The sequence below is a fragment of the Anabrus simplex genome, chromosome 8, assembly GCF_040414725.1.
Source record: "Anabrus simplex isolate iqAnaSimp1 chromosome 8, ASM4041472v1, whole genome shotgun sequence".
Lineage (NCBI taxonomy): Eukaryota > Metazoa > Arthropoda > Insecta > Orthoptera > Tettigoniidae > Anabrus > Anabrus simplex.
Window position 1 is genome coordinate 65,854,963 of NC_090272.1, and position 27,802 is coordinate 65,882,764.

Consider the following 27,802-nt stretch of genomic DNA (forward strand, 5'->3'; position numbering starts at 1 on the left):
TCAGATCAGTACAAAATTTGTAGGTAAGCACGTTTTATATTTATGGAAATCCTTTTCTTGATGACTAATTAAAAACAGGCATTACCTGCCAAGACTCCAAGCTGTTCTCTGGTTGGTGTTTCTGGCAACTTTTCAGGTGTTGTAACATCAGCAAGTAGAAGTTCAGCCAACTCAGTCTCCAGATCTTCATCACCAGTGGAACTAACAGACATAGACAGTGCATCCTGGATCTCATCGTGGACATCCAACATCTGAAAAGAGCCAAATTACTCTAGCAATATTTTATGTGAAATAAATACACACTTGAACAAAAGATGCAAGTGAGTTATTAGTTCTTATTTCATGTAATTAATCTGGGTTTGTATTTAACACTTAGTCATTTCCACTATTGTATTATTGGATTATCATGCAAACTTAATGTTTTTCTGTCTGTTAAAACTAACACAAGATTAAGAAACCAGTATTAGATACCTGGAAAAAAAACTATTTTATTAATAACAGAATCAGCAACAAAAATGTGAGAAAAGAAAACATTTAATTCCAATACATTCTGTTATTAAAACTCTTTGTTTTCCAAGTATTTAATAGTGTTCTATTAATCTTGCATTAGTTTCAACAAACAGAAAAACTCCAAGGTTATATGTGAACTAAGTGAAAAAAAAAAAAAAAGGCATCTGCTTTAACAAATGAATGGAATATTTTAATACAACACTAGTTTTGAGTTAAAACTTCAATATACAGTATTACCCATTTTGAGACAAAATAACATGAATCTCAACCTCTGATCTTATTCTTGGATGCTGAGAAAGACATTATATTGTACCCATGTAAGGGATATGGGTGCAATATATAATGACTTTGCATATTTTTCCTCCAGCAATCAAATTGTATTGCACTATATCTGCAACCTTTATATATCTGGTCTCACACTGACCCATGTCTCTTGTAGCACCATTCATTTCTTCTTTCCTAGTTATCTGATTAGATGATCAAACCATGAAGAAATCATTTGTTACCTAGTATAAGACTAATGGGCTTTACCTTGGAGAGCAGGGGTGGAGGCTTAGAGACTCGACATAAAGATTTCAGGGCAAAAATAAGAAAGGCCCAAGTGCAAGCATATGCATGTTTTCATTATACTGACTACACTCTCAATTCCAAACCTAAGCAACTTTTAGTTCACAGAAGTTAACTATTTTTTTTAAAAAATCTATCACTTTTAAGAGGGGTTTCTAAACACTACTTTTAGAGCAGATTCTCAGTTTTCACAACCTCTATGGTAATCGTAAAGGATCTTGTAATAATCTCCTAGAATCTACTCTATTTGACATGAATAATTAGTAATAAATCAACTAAAATAAAATTTTAGAAATTTGGTTTTAGATTATTAGCAAATAAGAGCTACTTACTGGAGTCATGCTTTGACTGGTTTAGATCCTGTTTGACTTTGACACAACAGAAAACATTACATGACAGCTGTACTCTTATTTCATAGCTGACTGATCTTGCCCCTACGAATACCGTAGCTTGAGAAACAGCACTGCATAACTAACAGAATATAGCCAAATGCAGCGGTTGAATACCATTAAACTAAGATGGACAAATATGTACAGGAAAGATGTTTTTCTCATTTAAAAATTAGCTGAGCTCTTTCATTTCAAGAGACCAATTCCCTTGACTTTTGAACCATTTTTACAATATTATATGCTTTTTCTCTCCTGATGTAGAATGAACATTTTTCCTTTATATGGTACCGATTCTTAAAGGATAGTGAATCTATGATGTGTGCCACCAGGTGATACACAAACATGACTTCTGTGGCATGTCAGACTAGGATTTAAGAATCTGTAAATTCTAATGCTTTCAACATGTAATAAATAGATTGAAAATCTAGCAATATAACATATTTTAACATTGTTCTTTAATAAAGAAGTGTGTGTCAATTAATGCATAGCCATATTTTTTACAAATTTTTATTAGGTAAAGGCAAAAAATATACCTTATTCTTAAAATTTACCCATTTGAAAATGTAATTTTCAGTGATGTTTGCAAAATAAAATAATGAAATATTCAGTAGAATGCATTTAAATGTAATGGAATCCGATACCTAAATGAAGGCAAATGATGGATTTTATTATGATTTTAATGGAAATTAATCAATGGCACACTAGACAGTAAAATAATAAACAAGACCTTAACTGACACGCTAGTCAGCAAAGGTTTGCCATCCCTGATATAGATTATGTTCGTAGGCATTTGCAATTCATCTCTTAACTGTAATATTAATGCTATAAAAGGAGGGAATCTATTCTTGTTCTGAATTATTTAAATAATTCTCAGAATATTCTCATCCTGTTAACAAAAATAATTATAATAATTGAAGTCAAGTGTATAATAATTTCCTCAGTTAAAATGGCAATTAAAGCAGAAAAAACACCATCCCGTATGACTAAGTTGTTGCCGTTTTTCATTTTTGTGGTATGATTTTACGGCAAAGAAGGGGAGTCAGAAAGGACCGAAGATAAACAGAGTCATCCCTAGATATCCCATACATGGTTGTAGTATACAATATCGCTTCGCAGAAACGTTTGGCAGTCAATATAGTCGAGCGTCAGACTATTTCATTTAATCTATAGTTTTCATACTTGGCCATACAGGACTCTACTACCTACCTCTTGAACTTGATTCATTGTGTTGGAAACAGTGTCCTCTGTAAGGTTTCCTTCCTTGAAAGTACTCTTGAGAGCATTCACTGCATTTTGATAGGATTTAAGAATCTGTAAAAGTAAAGACAATTTTAATAACAAACTTATCCAGTTGCAGAAGAAATTCTTTAAAATTGTAATGTTATAAACTAATGAAAGAAATAAAGGATAAGGAATATCCAAATTATGATTAGCGATGGAATAAGGATTAGGGATCTTACACAATTTGCTTTACGTCGCACCGACACAGATAGGTCTTATGGCGACAATGGGATAGGAAAGGCCTAGGAGTGGCAAGGAAGTGGCTGTGGCCTTAGTTAAGGTACGGCACCAGCATTTGCCTGGTGTGAAAATGGGAAACCATGGAAAACCATCTTCAGGGCTGCTGACAGTGGGATTCGAACCCACTATCTCCCGGATGCAAGCTCACAGCTGCATGCCCCTCACCGCACGGCCAACTCGCCCGGTAATAGGGATCTTGTCTGGAACGTGATGATGAAGGATGAGATAGAATAAAATGGATAAGAATCATATTTACCCTGGCCCAGCTGCAGTCAAGATAATATTTAATATACGCTTTAGAACAATGTAGCAAAGTCCTAAGTAGAACTCATCTGCTGTATAGAAGCCACAACAAAGAGAAAGAAAACTATACACTACATGGCCCAAGTAGCTCCTGCTGATCCTGCTCCCACTTTTTGCCTCTTGTACAGTTCTGTCACCAGTGTGGTTTCATTCTTTGGGCAACCAATCTTCTCCAGTAATGGAAATACTCTGTTCCAGGCTCATTGGTCAAATGCTTTCTCATAATCTTATCTGCCTAAATAAATAATGGAATCAGTAGTAGACTATTGGTCTTGGGATTCCGAAATCATGAGTTCAAACACTGCAGAGGTAGTCAGATTTTTGAAGGACGGAAGAAAAGTCCATTTGGCACTCCACGTAATATGATGTCAGTCTCTAAAAGATTTCTGCTGACAAATTTGGTGCTTACCTAATAAAATTAATCAAAACTCAGTCATAGATTGCCCAACAGATATCCATTTCTCTGTAATCTGGTAGAGTAAAAGGGAATGAAAAAATTGGCATACAGGCAGCCTAAATGGTACCAAATAAAAACGCCTGCACACAGTAGCTGAGGCCATATGATTATCATTAATATTTCTACAGAATAAGGTAGAAATTAGTTTACACATAATTCAAGGGAAACAATCTGAACTACTTATTACACAGAATTAAACTAGGCTTGTGATTTTTATAAGTTCTTCTTAGTGAAAAATAATACTTACAAAACTTTTAATATAATGAAGCTTTTTAAATATACATTCACAACTCTGACACTACAGTGTAATGGACCTTTTTCTTATTTACCAGAAAATTCTTTCGAGTACTTAATTCAGAAAATTCATGAAAATGCTACTTATAAATACTCGCAATGGAAATGGAATAGACCATACAGGCAACGACTCAATGCCAAGTATTTGATGGTGGTAAATAACCTGACTTTTTAAGTGCGCTAACGGCTTCGGGTGGAGAGGAATCTGCTGACTGCCAGTATCAGCAGTAGGACTGGTGGTGGATAAACTTGACAATAGAGTAAAGGGCAGCAGCCAGGTCTCGGTCAGCAAGACTAATCTGCCTTGGCGTCAGGTGGCAACCAGCTGTAAAACATTTTTCCAAACCATCCTGACCATGAGAGTACGACATATTTGTAGAAATATAACTGATAGGTTGCCTCCCTGAAAAAGCGAGGCTATAGATAGGTTACCTCCCCACAAAAGCAAGGCCAAATATACGTTGCCTTCCCAAAAAACTGAGGTAAAAGCTCGGACACCTGCCCCCAGGTGGGAAGCGGGAAATACGTTGCCAAAGTTGAGAATTTGCACGTGGAACTTTGGCACATTCACCGGAAAAGCCCACAAACTAGCAGATGCTGACTGGACATCGCAGCTGTACAGGAGACAAAGTGGAGTGGAGGAAAAGCCATCATGGCTACAAACTCTTCTACAATGGCAACACCCATGTAAGAAATGGTGTAGGAATCATCCTCGCCAACCATCTTATCAGAAGACTGATTTCAGTCACATGGATCACCAACCGTCCATCTGAATGTGTTCTGCATACATGCTGCAGGCTGGCTATGATGGAATCACCAAACAAAAATTCTGGGAGGACTATGATCATCTACTGCAATAGCTGCCACATGAAAAGAACAAAATTGTGTTGGGTGACCTTAATGATCATGTTGGACAGACTGGCGAGGATTATTCAGAATGTCATGGAGGCTTTGATTACGGAATGAGGAACGACCAGGGTGAAGAGATCCTCCAATTTGCCTCAGGATACAATCTAGATGAAGTCAATACATACTTTCAGAAGGAGGATGAGCACCTCATCACATAAGTAAAGACCTCATCAATGATATAAGATAAGAGTGGAAGAGTGTGTCATATGTATGCAACATGACTATATTCTCTGCAACTGTGATCTGCTGAGACAGTTTGTTGTCTGCAAGGTCATCCCAGGAGAGCCTCTGATGTCTCAACATGGGCTTTTGATCAGCGAGCTTCTGCTACAGTGTCTGTTAAACAACGGAGTCAGATCAACTACGAAGATTAAGTGGTTTAAGCTATGAGATAAAGATGACATCATTGATGCTATTAGGGCTTATATTGTCCAGGACATGCAGGGGAATGACGACACCCCAGATCAAATGTGGAAGAGATTCCTGAAGTTTCTAATGGCAGACTGAAAATGCACCTGGTGATGGAAATATAATGTCCAGGAGGCAATGAAGAGGAAAAAGACTGAGTTTAAAGCATGGTGGAAAGAAAAAGACAACCCAAATGGATAAGACATAAAGGCAGAATATAAGGCCGTTAAGCTATGAGATAAAGATGACATCATTGATGCTATTAGGGCTTATATTGTCCAGGACATGCAGGGGAATGACGACACCCCAGATCAAATGTGGAAGAGATTCCTGAAGTTTCTAATGGCAGACTGAAAATGCACCTGGTGATGGAAATATAATGTCCAGGAGGCAATGAAGAGGAAAAAGACTGAGTTTAAAGCATGGTGGAAAGAAAAAGACAACCCAAATGGATAAGACATAAAGGCAGAATATAAGGCCGTCAAAAAGAAGGCCAAGAGAGTCATAGCAATAGCTAAAAGTGAAGCGCAGCAAGGCCTCTATAATGATTTGGAGACACCAGAGGGTATGCAGCAGATCTGCAAGGTCGCAGCTCAGCGCAAAAAATAATCCAGGGATACTGTCGCCACCAAATATATCCATGACGACCGGGGAACATTACTGACTAACAATAATTCCATTAACAACCGTCTGAAGAAGTATGTTGAGGGTTACTAAATGAGGAGTTTCCATGGGACAGAGCAGCTTCGCAGTGTCCAGTTGAGGGGCCTGTGCCTGAAGTCACCTTTTCTAACATTGCAGTACCTGTGTCAAAGATGAAGAACTGCAAAGCATTTGGCCTTGATGATATTCCAGCTGAACTATGGAAAGTCCTATGTGCCAAAGGAAGAGAATGGTTGACGAAATTGTTCAACATAATCCTCGATGGATTTCCAATGCCAGCACTGTTCCTTCAAAGCTTCCTTGTGCCCATCTACAAGCAAAAGGGTGATGTCTGAGAATGTGAGAATTACCGAGGCATAAAACTTACTTCACACATATTCAAAATCTGCGAGCGCATCATAGGAGACTGCATCATCAGACTCTGCGAATCTTGACTGAGAAACACCATGAACTGTGTAAAGACCTCCACATAGTATTCATTGATCTGGAGAAGTCCTTTGATCACTTTCCTAGAGATACTGTCTGGGCAGCACTACAACATTAAAAAGTTCCTGATGTCTACTATGGTGAATGCCACTGCAGGTATTTCAGACAGTTTCCTAGTTGATGTAAGTGTTGACAGACCTACCGGTGTCCATATTTTACGCAGACAATATTGTTTTGGTTTGTGAGTCATGTCAGGAGGTTCAGGCAGTCTTGGTATGATGGCGAGTCATACTAGAGGTAAATGGATTAAAAATAATATGATGGCGAGTCATACTAGAGGTAAATGGATTAAAAATAAGTCACAGGAGTAAATGTTCTTCAACTCTGCACAGCCTGGGGAAGCGCGCTCACACAACACTGCCTTTCTTGCTGGAGAACCACTGATGATGACCAACAAGTTCAAATATCTTGGATCAGAAAGACTCCTATATTCAATAATATTCAACAATATACCATACAACATTCTTAGATACCAACGGCCATAAATAGGGCTACCACATGTCCTCGTTTACTGTCATATGATTTCACATCTGTGTGCAAATTGATATATTTGCCATGTGTCCTAAATTTTCCTCGTGAAAATCTGGACAACTTAAAACAATCTATTTATATATTTTGTAGCAATATGTAAACAGTCCACAGAGGTTGAAACTTCAGTCGATAACTTCAATTTGAAAGTTAATTGTAAGTTAAAATCCAATATAGACTTTTTGTTCAATGAAGTGTTTTCAGTTTATAAGCTCCTTCATCCAAAACATGACAAAAATGGATGAATTCCCACAGAAATTGGTCAGAATTTTCACTTTCTTCAAAGACTCTGATCTTAATACTCCAACTCTCCTCAAAACTATGGATTATATATGTTGGGTTTGTAACATTAACATGGGTAGAAAGAGTCTTTCACTTATGAAGAACCTTTCAAGAAAAGAAAGAGGGCGTTTGATGATGGAATGTGTGAAATATTAGCTGAAAATTAAATTTAACTGAGATTTACACTAGTGATTTTTATCATCTAGGCCTAAGAAAAAAAAAAAAAAAAAAAAAAAAAAAAAGATGAAGCATCATAGATAAAACTGTATCCTCAGAAAAATATACATGGTTCATGAAGGAACCATAGCTGAACCATCTTCATTTATTACCTAGAAAGTCCCATTTCTAAGGTAAAGGTTGTCAAAATGTCAAAGTTGTAGTCCTATGGTAGTCCTAGTCATAAAAATAATACTAATATACTGGAAATGCTATTCAGAGATTTCATTAAATAGATGAAATCAATCAATACTGATCTGCATTTAGGGCAGTTGCCCAGGTGGCAGATTCCCTATCTGTTGTTTTCCTAGCCTTTTCTTAAATGATTTCAAAGAAAGTGGAAAATACAGTACCGTCGAATCTGCCTGTGCCTCATTCAAATGGCTCAGCATCATCTGAACATTATCGAGTGCTGAAGCTCTCTTCTCTGCACATTTTTCCAGCTTCTGCTTCTTACGTAGACAACTTCTTGCCTATAAAGAAAAGGACAAATAGTATACATTATACGACAATGCAACATATATATCTGGTCACTTTTCTAAAATATACTTGTTCAATAAATGGGATTTACTCTTCAATTGTCAGTATTATAAAAACAGGGACAATGCATTTTGAGAAATTTATATTTTACATTTAAGCAATACTCCAAGACATAAATAAAAATAATTTACTGAGGAATACAGAATTTTTATAACCACATCTTCACCTTCCACTACTGGTATGTCCCACTAACCACTTCTACGGTTTCCATCGACGCCACCAAGGTGCTGAGAATTTTGTTCCACAAAAGTTGTTTTAGGGCCTACATGCACTGGCTTATTCGAATACCCTCAAATACGGACTAAGCCGATATCGAATCTACCACCCTGGGACTAAGAAAGCCAGTGCTCTAATTATCCGGTCACATTCCATAAAGGACCGTTTGTCATAAAATAAGAATAATGATATATAATTGGTTAATTCCTTTTGTATGCCTTTCTGCATTCCTTTAGCTTCTTTTTTACGTAATTTTGTGCGTATTCGAACCAAATACAGTACAGACAATACACGATACTTCCAGATTTAGCCTTGTTAAAATGGGAGCGCAAGTGGCGCTTCTAGTGGCGTGACCTGAAAATTAGCGCTAAATTGAAATATCAATGGAAATGCATATACGTAAATGGATAAATAAATTATGTCTAGAAAGAAAGTGTTACTAAGATATTAACTTCAAAGTTGCTAAAGCAATTCTGGATAAATAAATGAAAATTTATTTGACAGGTTATTATTTAAAGACTGAAATTAGACATATAACCAAGATGTGAAATGGACTGCTGTGAAAGGGCTTGATCTTTCATTTATGCATTACTTTTTTAGCTTTAGTATTCCTACCTGAACTTTCACGGCTAGATTTGTCGTTTTTCTCATTTAAAAGCGTTGAATCATCACATTAAGACACTTGTCAATAAAAATATCGGCACATTCCTTACACACATGAATCAATGAATTTATATTTAAGAGCTGGACAATTTTCCTTTTAACTTGAAGCCTACTAACAGAAAGAAAATCTATAAATTTACCCTCAAGAACATTCAAAATTTCCCTATAAAGAATACTTGCCATTACATTGGGGTAAAGCAAATTTGCATCGTATTTTATTTATATCGTGTCAGAAGCATACATAAGTTTATAATTAAAAATAAGGAAAAAAACATAATATAAATACTCCAATGGCGAAGAGACACATTAAACTATGTGAGCCCAAAACCTTGCAACATCAAGTGCATTTGGCTTCGCTTTAACCAGGTCTTCTGTTGTGCAGCTGAATGGGCATGAACTGCATTGCAGCAAATGGGCTGTGGTCTGCTCTTCTCCACATACACACAAGGTACTGTCCACTTCGAAACCCCATTTCTTCTGGTTTACCCTGCACCGCGTAACACCAGAGCGCAGTCTGTTCAGTGCTCTCCAATTCACCCAATCTGTGGCATGGCCAGGAGGAAGTTCCTCTTTTGGGGTCATCCATTGACTGATCCACGTATGTTGACTCCTGATGTGCCATTCTTGAATTCTTGCTTGCTGCGCTGTTCCTGCAAGTGTTTCGGTTACTCTCAAGAAGCTTTTCCTAGACTTAAGCCACTGGCATGGTGGCTCATATCCAAACACAGGGTGTGCTTCTGATGTCAACACCTTTCTCTTTTCTTTCTTGGCTGCCACTTCATGGCGAATATCGGGAGGTGCTATCCCTGCAAGGCAATGCACTTTTTCCAAAGGTGTAGGTCTCAAACATCCAGTAATAATGCGGCAGGTTTCGTTGAGTGATACATCAACTGCTTTGGTATGGCAAGATTTGTACCACACCGGGCATGCGTATTCAGCTGCGGAATAGCAGAGCGAAAGGGCAGATGTCCTCACTGTGTCTGGTTATGCTCCCCAAGATGTTCCAGTCAGCTTCCACACAATATTGTTTCTAGCAGCCACTTTCTGCTTGATGTTCAAACAATGTTTTCTGTAGATTAAGGCATGATCCAGAGCGACTCCGAGGTACTTTGGGGTAGGATTGTGTTGTAATGCTATGCCTTGCCAAGTGACCTTCAGAGTTCGGGAAGCTTCTCTGTTGTTTAGATGGAAAACACAGGTTTGCGTCTTAGCTGGGTTTGGTGTTAGTTGATTCTTCTTGTAATAGCCAGCAAGAGTGTCTAGAGCTGTGGACAATGTTTGTTCAATCGCCTCGAAGTTATCCCCCTGAGAAGTGATGACACAATCATCAGCATAGATGAAACTATTCGTCCTGGCAGGAAGAGGCTGATCATTTGTGTAAATATTGAAAAGCATTGGTGCCAACATGCTTCCCTAAGGTAGTCCGTTCTTCTGTATCTTCCACCTGCTTCTTTTTCCCTGGAACTCAACGAAGAAACTTCAATTTTGAAGTAGGTTTCTAATGGCACAAGTCAGATGGAAGTCCTTTGTCATGCTGTATACCTTTTCAAGGAGAATTTGGTGATTAACAGTATCATATGCTGCCGAGAGATCTATAAATGCAGCTCCTGTAATTTTCCGACTTTCAAAGTCATCTTCTATGTGTTGACTTAATTTCAACACCATTTGCATCGTCATATTGTTTCAACAAAATATGTACATTTCTTAAATCATCCATATTTTCTTCAGTGCTTGATAATGCATTACGGCATTCCAAATGGGGTAACTTGGAACACAACCAGCCACACACATATGCATATGCGCTTTCTTGAATTAAATCAAAACCCACAGATCACACTTACAACAACACATTGATATTGAAGTTTAACTGCTGCACTATACAATAAAATAAGATTATATTTTAAACCAGTTAAAATATGGATCACGCAGGTCAGAAATGTTGGAAGTACTATACAATTATCTCTGTAACTGGAAGAATATCTATGCAAACACAATATTTACTTACATTTTCTTGTCACGAGGGAAACGGAAGAAAGACCGCAAATCCTTCTGCAATTCATAGTCATTGCAGCCAAACACAGCATATATCTTTCCACTCATATTGAGAAGAGATGTAAAGGAATGACACACACTACGATTTACTTATGTCAACTTAATTCAAACGCATAAATAACGCCAAAAACTTCACAAACAAATACACGTGCTCTTATGACAGAATCCGTAACTCCCAGGTCACTCCGCTAGACAGAGCTCTAATCGCTGTCCCTCGATGTCTCGCAGAGTGTCGCGTATTGTCTCTACTGTATTTGTCCAAACATTTGACGTAGCGAGGAACAATTGTTGGCGGCAGTTCCACCACCCTCTCTAAAGCCATGATCTTGCTCCAAGAGATGGCCATCTCTTTCTGTATGTGACGAAGTTCCCCGACGGCCAAGCATTTTCACACCCACGACGAAACGAAAACGATTCAGAAATTGGTTTCCCTGCAAGCGGCAGACTTCTACAACGAGGGTCTACAATAACTTGCCCCACACTTCCAAAAAATGGAATGAAGAAATTAACTAATACAATGTAACAGTTCTTATTTTATAGGCAAACGGTCCTTATAAGAAATAGCCCACGTATTTGATTATGCAAGGTTTAAAGAGTTCACGTCGTACAGATTTTTAGTATACAGCGCTAAAATAACTCAGCATTACCTTTTGAGCCCTCTTCCTGCCTCAAAGAAGGAGAAAAAGAGCTCCTGTGTTCCTAGTTTTTTACCATCTGTACTGATCTTAATATTTTTTGTCTCTTATCTTTCCCTGTATTTATCTTTTTTTTTTTTTCCTACACTTCCCGCATCGAGATAGAAAATCTGGACCTCTATTGTCGGGTAAACATCGAATGTGTCATCAGAGATCTTTTACATGCCGACGTCGTACGATATGGAGTGCCGAGTGAATTTTTTTTCCGCCCTTTAAAAATCCGACTACCTCTGTCGGGTTTGTAAACCAGTGATCTTGAGATCTGGAAGCCAACACTACCACAGATCCACAGAGAGAGCTTGTCAAAGGTTGAGAGAGGCGGATAACGATCTTTATACTCTGCCTGCTTCACATACAGTAGAAGGGCTCTCTTCTCTATCAATCCCAGTTCATCCACTTCTGTCGACCTTTAATAAGCTCCCTCTGTGGATCCGTGGTAGTGTCGGCTTCCAGATCCCAAGATCACGGGTGTACAATCTTCACACTCTGCCTTCTTCATATAGATGGGCTCTCTACCTGCATATTGGAACCTCCTAAATGAAACACCATTCTTGTCCTTTAAAATAATAATCTTACAAACAATTACGAAATGACTATTCCTCCCTTGAAAGGAAGAAAAAATTGAAGATGCTAGTGTCTTTACGTTGCACCGACACAGATAGGTCTTATGGCGACCATGAGACAGAAAAGGCCTAGGATTTGGAAAGAAGCGGCCGTGGCCTTAATTAAGGTACATCCCCAGCATTTGCCTGGTGTGAAAATGAGGAAACCACGGAAAACCATCTTCAGGGCTGCCGACAGTGGGATTCGAACCCACTATCTCCCGGATACAAGCTCACAGCCACGCGTCCCTAACCGCACGGCCAACTCGCCCGGTAGAAAAGCTGAATTTCTTACATCTGGTTGAAAGCAATGCCAGAAGGCAAACAGTATGATTAGTTCTTCCGCTCTCTTAGGCCGTATACTTAATAATAAAGTTACTGACTTTACGTTCCACTAACAACTATTTGGTTTTCGGAGCCACGAAGGCGCCGGAAATTTTGTCATGCAGGTTTTCTTTTAAATCTACGACATTTGATGCGCCTGGAATAGGTGAGTACGGCACTATGGACGAACCCATGAGAAAGCAAGGGCTTTGAGCCTGAGACCCTCAGTCTGGCTGACATATTCTGTGAATCGAATATTTTATTTGTTAAATGTGTTTAATTTTGTAAAGAAAAAATATCACTAACATTAGTTTTCACTTATTAAACGCCGACCTCGCACATAAAATTACCGTATGTCGCATGTTTACCTTGACTTATAACAGCATTCTTTACGTGGAATAGCAAATAAATTGTCTTGCAATGTATTTTTAAGCACCATATTACGTGTTATGGGTAGCCTCCGTGGCTCAGACGGCAGTGCGTCGGCCCCTCACCGCCGGATACCATGGTTCAAATCCCGGTCACTCCATGTGAGATTTGTGCTGGACAAAACGGAGGCGGGGCAGGTTTTTCTCCGGGTACTCCGGTTTTCCTTGTCGTCTTTCATTCCAGCAACACTCTCCATTCTCATTTCATAGCATCTATCAGTCATTGATAAATCACTTTGGGAGTGGCGACCTCATCGTACTAATAGCCTATATATGATTCATTCATTACATCCCTGACTCGGTCAATGACTGGATAACAGGTTGTAGGTTTTCATTTTCATTACGTGTTATGGATTACTGACTACGATTTGTTTTAAATATGCGCATATAAGACCCCTTCGTTTTTACTTTAAAGAACTGGAGTCTCATATGCCAGTAAATACAGCATTATCATTTTACCATTCCTGAATCTCACTTGTTATCCTGACGGAATCGACATATCCTCTGTTCATTACATTAAGCTTCTGATCAAGTTATCAAGATAATTGTAATGTCAGGGCTACCCATGTTCGCCTTCATTTCCATCTGTAGTTGCTCAGACCTTCACTATATAAGTCGTAAGAGGTACAGTTCGTTGATAATAGAGTCCGATAACTACCAAAAGAATTATATAGCATTTAGTTTCTGAACACCTACAGATACAGTTTTCGTAGATAATGATGCAGCAAGAGATTTTTTGAAGATATGGACAGAAACTTCTAAACAGGGTTGCCATACAGTAACAGTCTGTGTCAGGCATGGCTTCTCATTCGGTTCAATGGTTTACTGAATCCCCTGTCACTACGAAGACCATTTCCACTTCTGAACATTTCGTAGGACCGATCTTGTAAACTATTTAAACATCAAATGTATTTCCTCCACAAAAATTCAACAGCAACATTATCGTCGACTTCATATGCTTACTGTCAGCAGCAGTCCTTCATATCTATTTGCCCTGATGAAAACCAATGAAACCTGGCTGAAAGCTGGGCCTTTTTTAATTTGTTAAATATATATACGTGGCTTTAATTCATGAATAATATGTATTTAATAAATGATAATGAGCCACGAAAATCTACGTTCATTAATATTTCTAAGGAAATTGTTCTCACTACCGGCAGTAGTTACAACGCTGCTTTCCTGTGTTGCAGATTGCTGTTTACTCGTGAAATCTGGTTTTATCGGGAATATGTTTTACGTGTGTTTCTAACAGCAACAGCCTAAACCACGTGTTAAATAATGGCGCAAAACAGTGTTAGCAGTTCCTCAGGAAACTATTTAAGTCCTCCATTAGAAGAAAAAAAATTGCAATTAAGGCTTTGGGAAGGCTGTTTCCACTTTTTAACATTTCGCATGATCGATCTGGTAAAGGCACCGTAACGGTTTGATTATTTAAACATCAAATTTATTTTCGCTACAAATATTCAGCAGGAACACCATCGACTTCATTTCAGTGTGTGTTTATTTTATCTTTATCCTCTCATGTTAAGTTTATTTAACTCGGGACCAGTTAATATTCATGCCAAAAACGCTATATTAATGTCGTAAATTTTTAAAATTAAATGTGTGGACCCCAATCACCAGATTTCACGAGCCGCCACTAACCTATGTTCAAATACAAATAAAAGAGTTTATTCTTTACATGATTTAATATACCTATCAGTCGTATTTTTAAGACATTTTTATACACCCCCGCAGGTTCTTACTTTCCAAATACAGTCATAACATTAATTGCAATTGAAGGTTTCGTGTTAAACTGTAATAACAAGATTGCGTTAATCGATGACACTTTTAATCTATTAAGCTCGCCAACTACTGAGTGTTCATGAGGGAAAATATCCTCTCCATGTTAGCATTATGGCTAGCAATGTAGAAATAAAACTTCAGTAGCTCCAACAACTGCTCGGCAGATTCGCATGATTGAAGGAACGACACCCACTTTCATTAGGTTGGTAATTTTTGTACCTGCCAAATTCCTCCCCGTCTCATTCTTTCAAGCTTGCCGACTGGCCAAATAATAAAGAATCATTAAGCTGATCTCCTTTAAGAGCCTCCGTGGCTCAGGCGGCAGCACGCCGGCCTCTGACCGCTGGATACCGTGGTTCAAATCCCAGTCACTCCATGTGAGATTTGTGCTGGGCAAAGCGGAGGCGGGACAGGTTTTTCTCCGGGTACTCCGGTTTTCCATGTCATCTTTCATTCCAGCAACACTCTCTACTGTCATTTCATTTCATCTGTCAGTCATTAATCATTGCCCCAGAGGAGTGCGACTGACCTCGGCAGCCGGCACAATTCATATCCTCGGCTTCATTCATCCCATCCCTGACCCGGTCATTGACCGAAAAACAGGTTGTAGGTTTTCATTCATTCATAATCTGATCTCCTTTACCTTACTAATATAATAAGAATGCACTGTCCGTCCGTACATTCGTTTTTATTGTAATTTTGAGATGTAGTACACATGATCCCGATACGATTCAATCATTTTTGAAAGTTTTGTCTGTCTGTCTGTCTGTCTGTCTGTCTGTCTGTCTGTCTGTCGGTTTGGATTGAATAAACGCAAAAACTGCTAATCCATTTTCCATGAAACTTGCCAGTATTAAAATAGAGACATCTAGAATTTCCCTGCACTTGATTTTATCTCAATCCGTTAAAAGTAGGAACTGAGAAATCATATTTTAGAGAATATCGAGAAAGAAGCTAATGATGAGTCTGCTACCGCGCTTCTCTCGACTGTTCACACTCAACTCCAAAATGGGAATTTTTATTATTTTTATAGATTTCTGGCAGAATAATCCCGATTTTTCGGAGCATACGACAACCCTACGACTAAGTAAAGTAACTACGTAACGCCCCAAGGAAAACACTGACACTCGGAGTATAATATCTGGATCCTTACATATACAACTCATTAGTGATGCGTAAGCCGTATGAAGATCCGTGACCTGCGTGGCACGTCACGTCAACAAAGGCGACTGACGCGCTTCTTCACTTCGCACACGTACTTAGCCTTTAAAAGCATTTCATAAATGTAAATAAATGCGTCGGCATTACTACCCATACTAACTTATCTGTGTTACAAAACACTTCCGGCCCCGAACACATGTTAAAAAATGATAATTCACAACATAACCTGCTCCGTGAAACGGTGTATGCACCTTTCGAACGTAAATAAGAATCGTAGACGGATTATGTAATAATGAAGACCAAGAATAACTCTGTAAACAGACACCATGTTGTGCACCTTCTCATATGTGACAAACCGTCACGTTTAACATCAGAACCAAACTTTCCGAAAGAAAAAATATCAACCAGGAATATAATTCGGCACAAGTTATTTTGTTCAATAATGAAAGTGAACCAATAACTTTTGGGAGTGTAGCTAAAGTAGTAGGTGTATTCATTTGAAAAAAAAAAGGTGCGGTATACTGTTAAGCGATTACATCCAGATGCTCAAGTTTGTGGGCTCAGGCAAATGGCTTCCAATACTGGAGTATCATACCGGCTGCGTGGAGACTTTCTCAGCTGTATTGCTTGGCTTTTTTGATAGAGTCCTCAGCCTCTCAAACAAGACAGCTCCCCAATTGACTCAGACTGTGTGAATTCCGTTACAGGACTCAGTCCACGATTAAAATTGCTGGGTGAACCAAGGCAGACATGCTGCCCTACACCACGGCGTTAACTTAGCGACCTGTATATGGGCAAATATGCAGCAGATGATGACCAACAATATAGATAGAATAACCAGTTTTGTGGGGGCTACATATAGTACTGAGAAGACGAAGTAATATAGATTGCAGGAAGGCACCCGATGCCACAGCAGTACAACAGAATGAGCTGGAAGATGCTGACCGATTGACATACTTCGGCAGTATTATTTGAAATAACAGGAACGCAGCCGCCGATATCAATACCAGAATTGGGATGATCACCGTAGACTTCCTACGAATGAGCTGTATATACCTGTCAATTTCACATTCCACAACTATACAGTTACAGCTCTGTTTGCTTGTTGTTAGGTGCCTAACATCTGGGTGGTCGGCCCAGTTACAGCTCTATGCGTCTATATTATTATGTCGATGGCTTTCTATCAGGTCTGGTCGACTTAATATCTATCCAGTGACAAATTTAATTTAGAAAAATCCACCAGGGGCCAGGTCATGCATTAACTTTTCTTTCATCCTCGCGGAAAGACACATGCAAGTTATATAGGTAGATATAATAATGTAATAACCTGAGGTTAGATGCCTGTAAATTTGTCATTGCTCACCACTAAATAGAATAAATGATCTTTCTGCAGGAATGAGCAAAAAAAAATTGTGAAATATACTTGCATGACCTTTAAATAGTTACTGGCATTCTTCTACATACAATGTTTAATGATCATTGAGATTTCTCAATATGGGAAATCTGTAGTTTAAAATCCACTCCTAATTGCGGGTAGCCAGTCGAAGAATAGCCTGATTACACGGAATCTGGAACTCTGTTCCTGTTCATAGATTTTACTTGTTTCAGTGAAGAAAACGTTACTTCGCATATGTAGATGCTCGCAAAAACAGAGTTACAGAGCCCAATTTCGCAGCGATGGGCAACGTTCTGGTAAGAGCAATTTCCAAAAGTCAACTCCGGTAAACTGAGATGTGTTGATGATGGATCACACTGAAATTCACAAGGCTCTAAGTGCAGATGACTTGGCTGAGATACGATATCAAAAATGCAGTGGTTTATTCAATAACGAAATATCAGCGCGATTTTTTTTAAAAAAATACTGAAAACGTCAGTTGAACTCTGAAAGTCGATTCTTCAATACATTCATCATATTACCCAAATTCCAAGCCTCTTCCATCGATAGTTTCTTACGACCAAGGGTATGTAGCATGTTATTCTTCCCCAATGCAGACCTAAATAATTCTAAATTTTTGCGGAAAATGACAAAAAGAAAAAGCCGACCATTTGACTTATTGTCTGCTTCTTTCCCTCCAATAGCAAATGTAGGATATACAGATGTTGAGTGATATTGGCGAAATTTCGAGCACTTCTGTTGTCCAAGGGCCCGAGAAAAAAAGTCGAGGAGGTCAAAGAAGAAGAAAGTGAAGAAATAAAGAAAATGAAGCCAGGAAAGGCGACTGGTCCAGATGATCTTCCAGCAGAACTACGGCATTCGCACAGTTAGGATGCAGCTCTTCAACCAGGTCGTCAGAGAGGGACGAACCCCGACTGACTGGCAATGAAGCATCGCCATACCCTCTTTAAAAAGAAAGGAAGTCCAGCTGAGTGTGCTAATTATCGACCAAGTGGTAGTGGTGGTGATTATTGTTTTAAGAGGAAGTACAACTAGGCAACCATCCTCTAATTATCGACCAATGCGGCTGCTGTGTCACACTATGAAGGTCTTTGAGCGTGTTCTAGACAAAAGCATTTGAAAGATCATTAAACTTACAAGCAACCAATCCACGAGAAGTTCTTTGATGGTCTGGACACGTTTTACGACCAGGAGCCGACAAAAATGCCAAGACGGGCTACAACCTAGAGATCATTGGCAGAACAACAAATAGACGACCTAAGCAACGTTGGACCGACATACTACACAAAGACCTCAAGAGTGTGAACATCTATCCAGTGAACCCCCCAACTAGGCGGGTTAAACAATAAATAAGAAGAAGTGATATCGGCGGAAGAAAAGCCAGGTTTCTTGGGAATCCGACATTTCTAAGATCGTTCTACAGTTGAACAGAATTCGAAATAAGAAGTGTGACAATTTCAAAACAGAATCAAAGAATTGTAGCAGACATTTACCGTGGCTTAACCACCTTACTTCACTGTCCATAAACAGATCCCAGTAGGTATAATTCATTTCTTCCAGCAGGGACAGCAATTTCTTAATGAGAGAACGGCTTCCTTCTCTGATCAAATTAGTGATTTTAAGGACAGTGGCCCTGGTGGGAGATAGTTTAATTAATTTTGCACACATTTCCTCTTGATGTATAATACATTCATGTTCATAAAAAACAGAACACCTTAAAAGACTAGAGTATGGAAGTTCATATTCAGGGGACATGTTCATTAGTATGTTCTGCAGAAACGATTAGCATTTCAGTCACCTAGGTTCAGCATGTATCCTGTTGCCTAGTAGGCACTGGGTCCTCCATGGGTACTAATAACTTGTTCCATGCGTGATGGCATCGACGCGTATAAGGCGCGAATGGCGCCCTGGCGTATAGCCATCCACGCTGCATTCACATGGCATGGTTCCACAGTTCATCTTTGGTGGATGGCATTGCGTCACAGCGCTGCACCCGTCGTTTCACCACATGCCACACATTTTCAATTGGCGACAAGTCCGGCGATAGCGCGAGCCAGGGCAACAGTCTGACATCCTACGACGAAAAAGGAGGCACGTGTTCGTGCAGCAACATGTGGTCCCGCACTGCCCTGTTGAAATATGGCGTCTGGGGTGTCGTGCAGGAAGGGTATGGCTACGGGTCGTAGGATGTCATTCACGTAGGTCAAACTGGTCGCAGTGCCCTGGACATGCACCAACTGCGATTTGTAGTTGTACCCAACAGCACTCCACATCATAAGGCCTTGAGTTGGCGCTGTATATCTTGTGCGAATGTAGTCAATGTGATGCCTCTCCACCTGTCTACGGCGAACCAAAATGCGGCCATCATTTTCAAACAAACAGAACCTGGATTCGTCCGAAAACACTATCTGCTGTCATTCCTGTCCCCAGTGACGTCGTTCTATACACCATTGCAGTCAAGCATGCTTATGCACATTAGTGAAAGGTAGGCGGAGAAGTAGACGACGCGCCTGTACCCCAGACCGTAATAAACGACGACGGACTGTCACTCCTGATAGTGTACGATGTGTTACACTGTTCCACTGTTGAGCTAGAGCCGAGGAGGACGCAGATCTGTCCTGCAATGCCATTCGGATGAGGTGTCGATCTTCTCGGGGGGGTGCTCTAGGTGCTGCGACTAGACCATCTCGCCGTGTTCTACGGCCTTCTGTGAACCATTCTGTACACACCCGTTGCACTGCCGACACACTTCCCCCCGCACGAGCAGCAATTGCCCGGATGGCTGCATCGCGTTCTCTCATGCCAGTAATTCGCCCTCTTTCAAACTCACTCATTTTACAGTACGGTTCTCGCATACGTCTGGGAGGCATCCTGAACGTCTGCTCAAGTCACACTGATCCATTACCTTTGGTTTATAGAGACAACGAGAGCCGCAGGCACATTTTACCAGTCGGTGGTGGTGCACGGAGATATCGATGTGGACCTTGAACCTGAGGGCCAACTTGGTTCAAATGCTAATCATTTCTTCAGAACATACTAATGCACATGTCCTGTGAATATGAACTTCCTATCTCTAGTCTTTCAAGGTGTTCTGGTTTTTATGAACATGAGGGTACAATGCAGAGTAGGCACAGTACTTTGATTCTACCTCTAGAGTCCAATGAAACCATTTACTGTCCCCCATCACTGATTTTGTGCCATCTGTAACTACAGAGAACATCTTTTTTAAACTATCGAATACGTCCATGACATTCTTACCAATGCCCTTAGTCGTGTTGTATAACAACACTCTTTTAACAACTCTTTGAAAATGGTAAAAATAGCTTCCTTTATTGCACGAACAAATATTAGTAACCGACTTGTATCTTAAATGTCTGTTTTTAATATTTTTCTTTGTTTACAATTCGCTTTACGTCGCACCGACACAGACAGGTCTTACGGCGACGATGGGATATGAAAGGGCTAGGAGTAGGAAGGAAGCGTCGGCCCAGCATTTGCCTGGCGTTAAAATGGGAAACCACGGAAAACCATCTTCAGAGCTGCCGATAGTGGGGCCAACTCGCTCGGTCAACTTTTTTCACAACAGCAATAATGTTAAGAAACAGTGAACACCCAATCCACCGCGAGCCAGCGGGCAGGGGGCATTATTGTATCATAAATCAATCCTTGTAAACTATTTCAATCTTCTGTTCAGTGTCGTCATCACGATTAGAGGAAAGTTGAGGGATGATCGCTTACTTTGATCTTTCTTCGTGTCCACTGTTGCAGGTTGAAGCTTTAAAATACCTAATACAGTGAGAATGTCCAGTCTACTGTGAAACACTATAAATTTTTGAAGCGTTCTAGTAAAAACGAATCCTATGTCGAAGCAGTGGTGAAGTTATGATTTTGAAAAGTAAACCTCAGACTCCTCAGAACCGCCAGTTGGCCATCACTGCTCTATATGAAAATGTGAAACTTGAGACGGTACCAGCGAAGTCAACTCATAAGCTCAATGTTTTTCATCAAGCTACCGGAACCTCATCACGAACGAAGTCCTGCGCTGAAGTGGTCTTGCGTAGCTTGCACAAAATCACTGCCGAAAGAAGTCTGAGATAAAGCAGGTCATGTTCTATGGATGAATAATGAAAATATCCCCAAAACTGTACTGATGTGGATACATTCAGGAGGACAGAGAGGAAGAGGAAGGCCACGCAACACCTGGCGCTAATCTTTCACAGATTGGTGTCAACTGTGATGAGGCAGAAAACCTGGTGGCAGATAGAATTCGCAGGAGAAATCTCGTTGCTCGATATGCTGCTCAGCACGAGTGCAGCTAAATCGATTTCAATGTAAAATTCCGACACACCAGCACCTTCTAAATACAACAGTAGTTGAAATGTTATTTGTACGATGGCACAACGGAAACAAGAGGTTACGATATCACTGGATCAGGACAATGTTCCACCCACTTGCGGTGCAGAATAAGGGACTCGTCGGACTTCAATGTTCCCTGTCCGGATATATGCGCTGTTATGATCGAGCAGTGTGTTGCCCAGCTGTTGCTAACCCTTGTCCAGTTTCCCTGCGGGGTCGGGTATGATGGATTTATGATACAATAATGCTCCCTGTGCGCTGGCTCGCGGTGGATTGGGTGTTCACTGTTTCAGTTTAGAGGCCAAAGAAGAGTTGAAATAAAAACTCTGGGTAAAACTTGAGCTGTGTGAAAGAGAGCTTTATCTCGCAGGAAAATGGCCCCTGGGCACTCATCCACGAAATATAGCACATGGAGGCGCAGGATTTCATCGACGTAATGCTCTGCAGTCAATGACCTTCGTACACAACCAGTGCCCAACAACGTCCGTATGCAATAACTTTCTTTAGATCATTATGCCAGCAGTGGAGGCTTGTGTCGCTGTAAAGTGAGGGATGGATTGCACTCACTTGTGGTCGTCCAAATTCTGGCATTCGCAAAGAGAAGCATTGTCCGTCAGCAAAGGCAATACGTCGCTTTTCCGTAGTACTAAACATTATCCAGTCTGCTGACAGTACCGCAAAAGAAGGCAGAATGAAAATGTGTTAATGACAGAAAATGTAGCACGCAGATTGCCTGTGTTTAGCGTCCAGAAATACTTCTAGATATAAGGCGCCCTAGTGAAGCTGCCACATGGTGAACATGAACATTATTGGAACTCTGTAATGTCGAACTATCAAATGGTCGTTCCTCTTAGTGGTCTGCTGAAGTTACCTAAAACCAGTCTGCCGGCCGTACTGTCAGTCCGGCACTTTCACGTGTCTACTGTTTCCAACACGACCTGACTATGAAATACGAACGGCCTAAAAGACGGGCAGTTTTTCGCCCCGGCCACATTACCTCGTGCACCCCATGTAGGGCCTTCACTTGTTCGTACTGATGTCTTGTGCAACTGCCAAGCATGTCTAATCGCTCATGGATCGTGACTAGCAAGTATAGCGTAAGTCCTATCTCATGCTTTTTTTCTTTTATGAGAACTGTTCGTATGTTCCATACAAAGAGCGACTGAAATGTCCTCATACAACATATGTGTACGCGTCATAGCAGGGAACTTCAACCGATGTAGTTACTTACCATTTTTTTGCACATTATTCTTCAGGCAGCAAAGTATAATTACCCGTTGTTGCCAGCCCACCGCTGAATAACATGCACTTCAAACGCACGGCAATAACAAATCAACCCTTGTTAATGGTCAACTGAAGTTGTTTAACTTTTCATTTTTGAGCTGTTGCCTCATAAAGGTATTTAGTCATCTTGATCTTCAAGCCGGTGTACTTCTGTGGTACGGTACCGCTCTTTCTGTATTGACTGGTGTATTTTATTATCAAGTCAGACTATATCCTATGCGTTAGGGATCATCCTGAAATTTCCCTAAAGCTGAACTGGGAAACCACCGACAATTACTTCAGATTGGAAGAGAGTGGGATCTGGACCTAATGTTCTTAAAAGTTCACCCTGTATTAGTCCTTTAAACCACAGCATCATACATAAATATTAGGACAAAGAACACATAAATTAAACATATTTACAATACGTCAGCCCAAAATTTAGCGATAAGTATGGCGTTGGTCCTGGCTAGTGCTAGATCAGGAGATAAGCACTGGTGTGGGAACAAAGGTCAGAACATCACATGTCGTGCCGTCTGATGCCCGTTCATCGGATCGTTTTCTACACGGTGTTCCCTTCTCGGAAGAAGGTTGTCCATGGATCTCTAAATCCCAACTCGTAGCCTGTTTAACGACTTCCATGTAGTCCAGGAGTCCTCATGGTCAGGAGACAGTTTTCGATTCGGCTTTTGACCAATACTGTACAACTTTAACATGTATGACAGTGATTGATCTTTGTATACAGAACTGTAATCAGATACACACTGAGAAGGACCAGTAGTTGGGATGAATAACCAAGCAGTTGTAAGGAAGCAATGTCACACTTTATGTCTTATCACTTTTGTTGTATTGGATCTGACCATGGTGCAAGGATCTGATCACCGGGATCGTATTTTTATGTCTGAATTTTGTAGAAACTGCGATGATTGAGTAAATCCCACGGTTGAAAGGCGTTAGTAGCACCAAAAAACATTGTCTGTAATGGCGTTCCTAACAGAATGAGTTGTGCATATAATCTGTTCTGTGCTGTACCGTATTGTCTACACTTTTAAATGATGTGATTTAAATCTGCAACAATGGGGAGGGAGGAGTCATCAACACAGAAGGGCGAGTCCAACACTTTTATTCTATAGAGATGCCCCAGTCTCATACCGATGACAGTTGTTAGATACCGGCTGAGCTTGATATTAGAGAGCCGGCCCTGTGGTGTAGGGGTGCCTCTCGCCCGGAGGCCCCAGGTTCGATTCTCGGCCAGGTCAGGGATTTTTCTCTCGACCTGAGGGCTGGTTCGAGCTCCACTCAGCCTACGTGATTAGAATTTAGGAGCTATCTGACGATGAGATGGCGGCCCCGGTCTCGAAAGCCCAGAATAACGGCCGAGAGGATGCGTGGTACTGACCACACGACCCCTCGTAATCTGCAGCCCTTCGGGCTGAGCAGCGGTCGCTGGGCAGGCCAAGGCCCTTTCAAGGGCGTTAAGTGCCGTGAGGTCTGGTTTTTTATATCAGTGAACCAGGGTTTCTCGGGTATTGTACGTTGCAGAACGGCGTAGTATCGTGGTAGTATCGTCTTTTATGGAGGTACTCCGTTGTCCAATCGGACTGACTATCGATGGTAATTTCTCTGGCGGATAAAACGAAGAAAATCAGTGTAAGGAAGTGAAATAGCGTTGAGCAGAACGTTCGTTATACTTTGTTTTACAAGAAAATCGACTTTTTCGTTGTGCTGCATCCCTGCGTGGCCTTGAATACATAATAGATAAATGATCGTCCCTTGCCGTCGTGCGTTTCTCACTAACAGATATCACAGATGTAACGGCGGGTTCGATCGTTCCATTCTGGGCTGTCCAGAGTCCAGACGCTGTAGTACGCTACAGTAATCTGTCATAAGAATAATTTTCTTGAACTGTTGAGTGATACCATACCGAATTGCTGTGTAGATTGCCAGTCTCTGCTGTATAAACTGATGTTGGAGTGGGAAGAGATCGCTGTTCGACTGCACTTGAGGAGGCAGTTTTTCTTCAAGTTTCACACGTTCCAGGTGGCCTGGAAATTTACAGTTCTACAGTTCAATTCTAGTTTTCTTTGTGTCTGCAACTTAAGGCGTTGAAAAGTGTAGGAAACTAAAATGGATAACTCTAAACTATGGCGGAGAATATTAATTTTATTTTGGCTCGGATTACACAGAACATCGGATTATCAAGACCCTATGTATATAAAATATTTCCTTTATATTAATATAAGGAGTTTCAAGTGTTTTTACGAGCAAATCTTCCATCAAAACAATAGACATATATTACATAAGAGATACACTTGTTAAGGAATCTACAGCACACCTGCGCCCGAGGCGAAATTCGAACGAGTAGCAGAGTGCAAACTCATGTACAAGTACCATCACCGTTTAGGCCGACCAACAGCGGTATGCTTTCTTACTATCTTACTCACGACCTACATGGATCCAGCGACAGCGAGCAATGCTAAAATATCACGATGAGTCATGGACGACGTACATGAAAACAACAAGGACTTAATGCTGGAGAAAATGGAAGGACTCAGTATATAAACTGCAAGCAATTCATCTGCACTCAGCAGCGTCAACATAATGTCAAGTGACCCAGTTCCTTCACACAATGGTGTTGCCAGCTACCTCATCACTAAGTCAAATATGAGCAACTCATTTCTCACTGAACTTCAATCTCAATACCCACCTTCGTAGCTAAGCGCGGTAACTCATGATCTACGAGAGGAAAACAGAACCATTCTGAGATCCGCGGTTCGAATTTTCATATTAATCGTGGCTATTCTGTGAGCAGAGTTCCTCAAAGCATATCCACAGACTTAATAATAATAATAATAATAATAATAATAATAATAATAATAATAATTATAGTAATAATAATAATAATAATAATAATGACTCGTCTACCGTGTTTTCAGACCTCTGGAAGTGGTACTATCTAGGCTGCCTGCCCAACAATTGCAACATTTCGATTGTGCTGCTGTCTAGCCAAGAAAGCGGATTTCTACTGGACGAATAGTATGAATACAATGAGTTAATTTAATTTTGTCGGGTGACGTTTAATACGCCAACAGAGTTCTTTAACGTTTCAAAAATCGACTATCTTTAGGCGGACTCGGACGCACAAACTTTGGAACATGAGTCGGACACTTTTTTCACTGCTTTTACGTCGCGCCAACGCAGATAGGTCTTATGGCGACGATGGGATAGGAAATGGCTAGAACCTAGGAGTGGAAAGGAAGCGGCCGTGGCCTTAACTAAGGTACATCGAGAGTGATAGCTGAAGTCGCTAAAGGACACGGCGGCTTCCTTCCCACTCCTAGTCCTTTCCTATCCCATCATCGCCATAAGACCTATCTGTGTCGGTGCGACGTAAAACAAATTGTAAAAAAAACTAAGGTGCAGCCCCAGCATTTCCCTGGTGTGAAAATGGGAAGCCACGGAAAACCATCTTCACGAGTGCCGGCAGTGGGGTTGGAACCCTTTATCTCCCGGATACAAGCGACGGTATAAGGTGTTTCCCGCCCTTCGTTTCCCTTGTCTTTCTTTGGCCGTTACCTTTATTTTTCGAAGTGTCGGACCCCTTCCAGTCTGATTAGTGGCTGCCCAACTGTATTTCCTCTTAAAACAATAACCAGCACCACCACCTGGTAATGGTGATTTGGGCCGATGACCTTAGATCTTAAGCCCCTTTAAACAACAAGCAAGTTATGGTGACGGCGATGATAACCGTTGTGTTAAGGGTTGAAATATCCAAGTCAACAGAAAGAGTGAAAAGTTTCCAACGGCCCTGGATTGGATATTCCTTTCTTTCTATATTTTGGGCATAGTAAGTCTTTATTTCTGAAGTGGAAGCGGTTCACACAATCGGATACGATCAGCAAATTCAGACCGAGAAGGATCACGAGATTGTGAACGTTAAGAGTTACGAAATGGTCCAATCACGTTATTGTATTTGACGCCGCCCAGTGTTCCCAAAACATGGCATTTTACCGAAGCTATTTGCAAAATTAAGGCAAATTTTGCTGAGAAAAAGAATATGTGAAAACTTCGCGAGTTGGGCTATACAGAAGAGAGAAGTGAAACACGGTGAATTTAGCCGTAACAGGCAACCATGATCTGTCGTTTATACCATCCTTGACCGCCTGAGTAGCGTACTTGTTTAGCCACACGTCTGTTGTGTTCAAAGTGCAAATTAGATTCCTAGCGGAGTCGATTGCATATAAGAGAGCTTAAATGCTAGTCATTTATTGGCACTGTTAACCCTTCTCACAGTAAAAGTCCAGCGGTTCGGTGGTTACTAAAACTGAAACAATTGAAGGGACGTTATACACAGAGAATAATAATAATACCCGGACTGAATGGCTCAGACGGTTGAGGTGCTGGCCTTCTGACCCTAACATGAAAGGTTCGATCCTGGGTCAGACCGGTGGTATTTGGAGGTGCTCAAATACGGCAGCCTCATGTCGGTAGATTTACTGATTTACTGGCACGTAGAAGAACGCGCGGGACTAAATTCCGGCACCCCCGCGTCTCCGAAAGCCGTAAAAGTCGTTAGTGGAACGTAAAGCCACTAACTTTAATTATTATTATTAATTAAATAATAATAATAATAATAATAATAATAATAATAATAATAATAATAATAATAATAATGTACAGTTGCCAAAAAGCAACTAGGCAGACTGGAATGCCGAGAGAATTAAGTTGGGTAAACACCTAATCTACTTAATCTGTTCACTGTTTCAATGTCGATAAGAACAACACTAC

General features: G+C 40.5%; 1 protein-coding gene across 1 annotated transcript in view; it reads right to left on the bottom strand.

Moving 5' to 3' along the window:
• The window catches only part of LOC136878788 (charged multivesicular body protein 7), a 268,004-nt gene that overhangs the window by 24,108 nt on the left and 216,094 nt on the right, over window positions 1-27,802 (bottom strand). The window contains exons 4-6 of the mRNA XM_067152259.2: window positions 7,887-8,006; window positions 2,673-2,777; window positions 86-251 (exon numbers count right to left, since the gene is read on the bottom strand). Of these exons, the coding sequence (XP_067008360.2) occupies window positions 86-251; window positions 2,673-2,777; window positions 7,887-8,006 (391 nt within the window). The remainder of the gene's footprint in view (window positions 1-85; window positions 252-2,672; window positions 2,778-7,886; window positions 8,007-27,802) is intronic.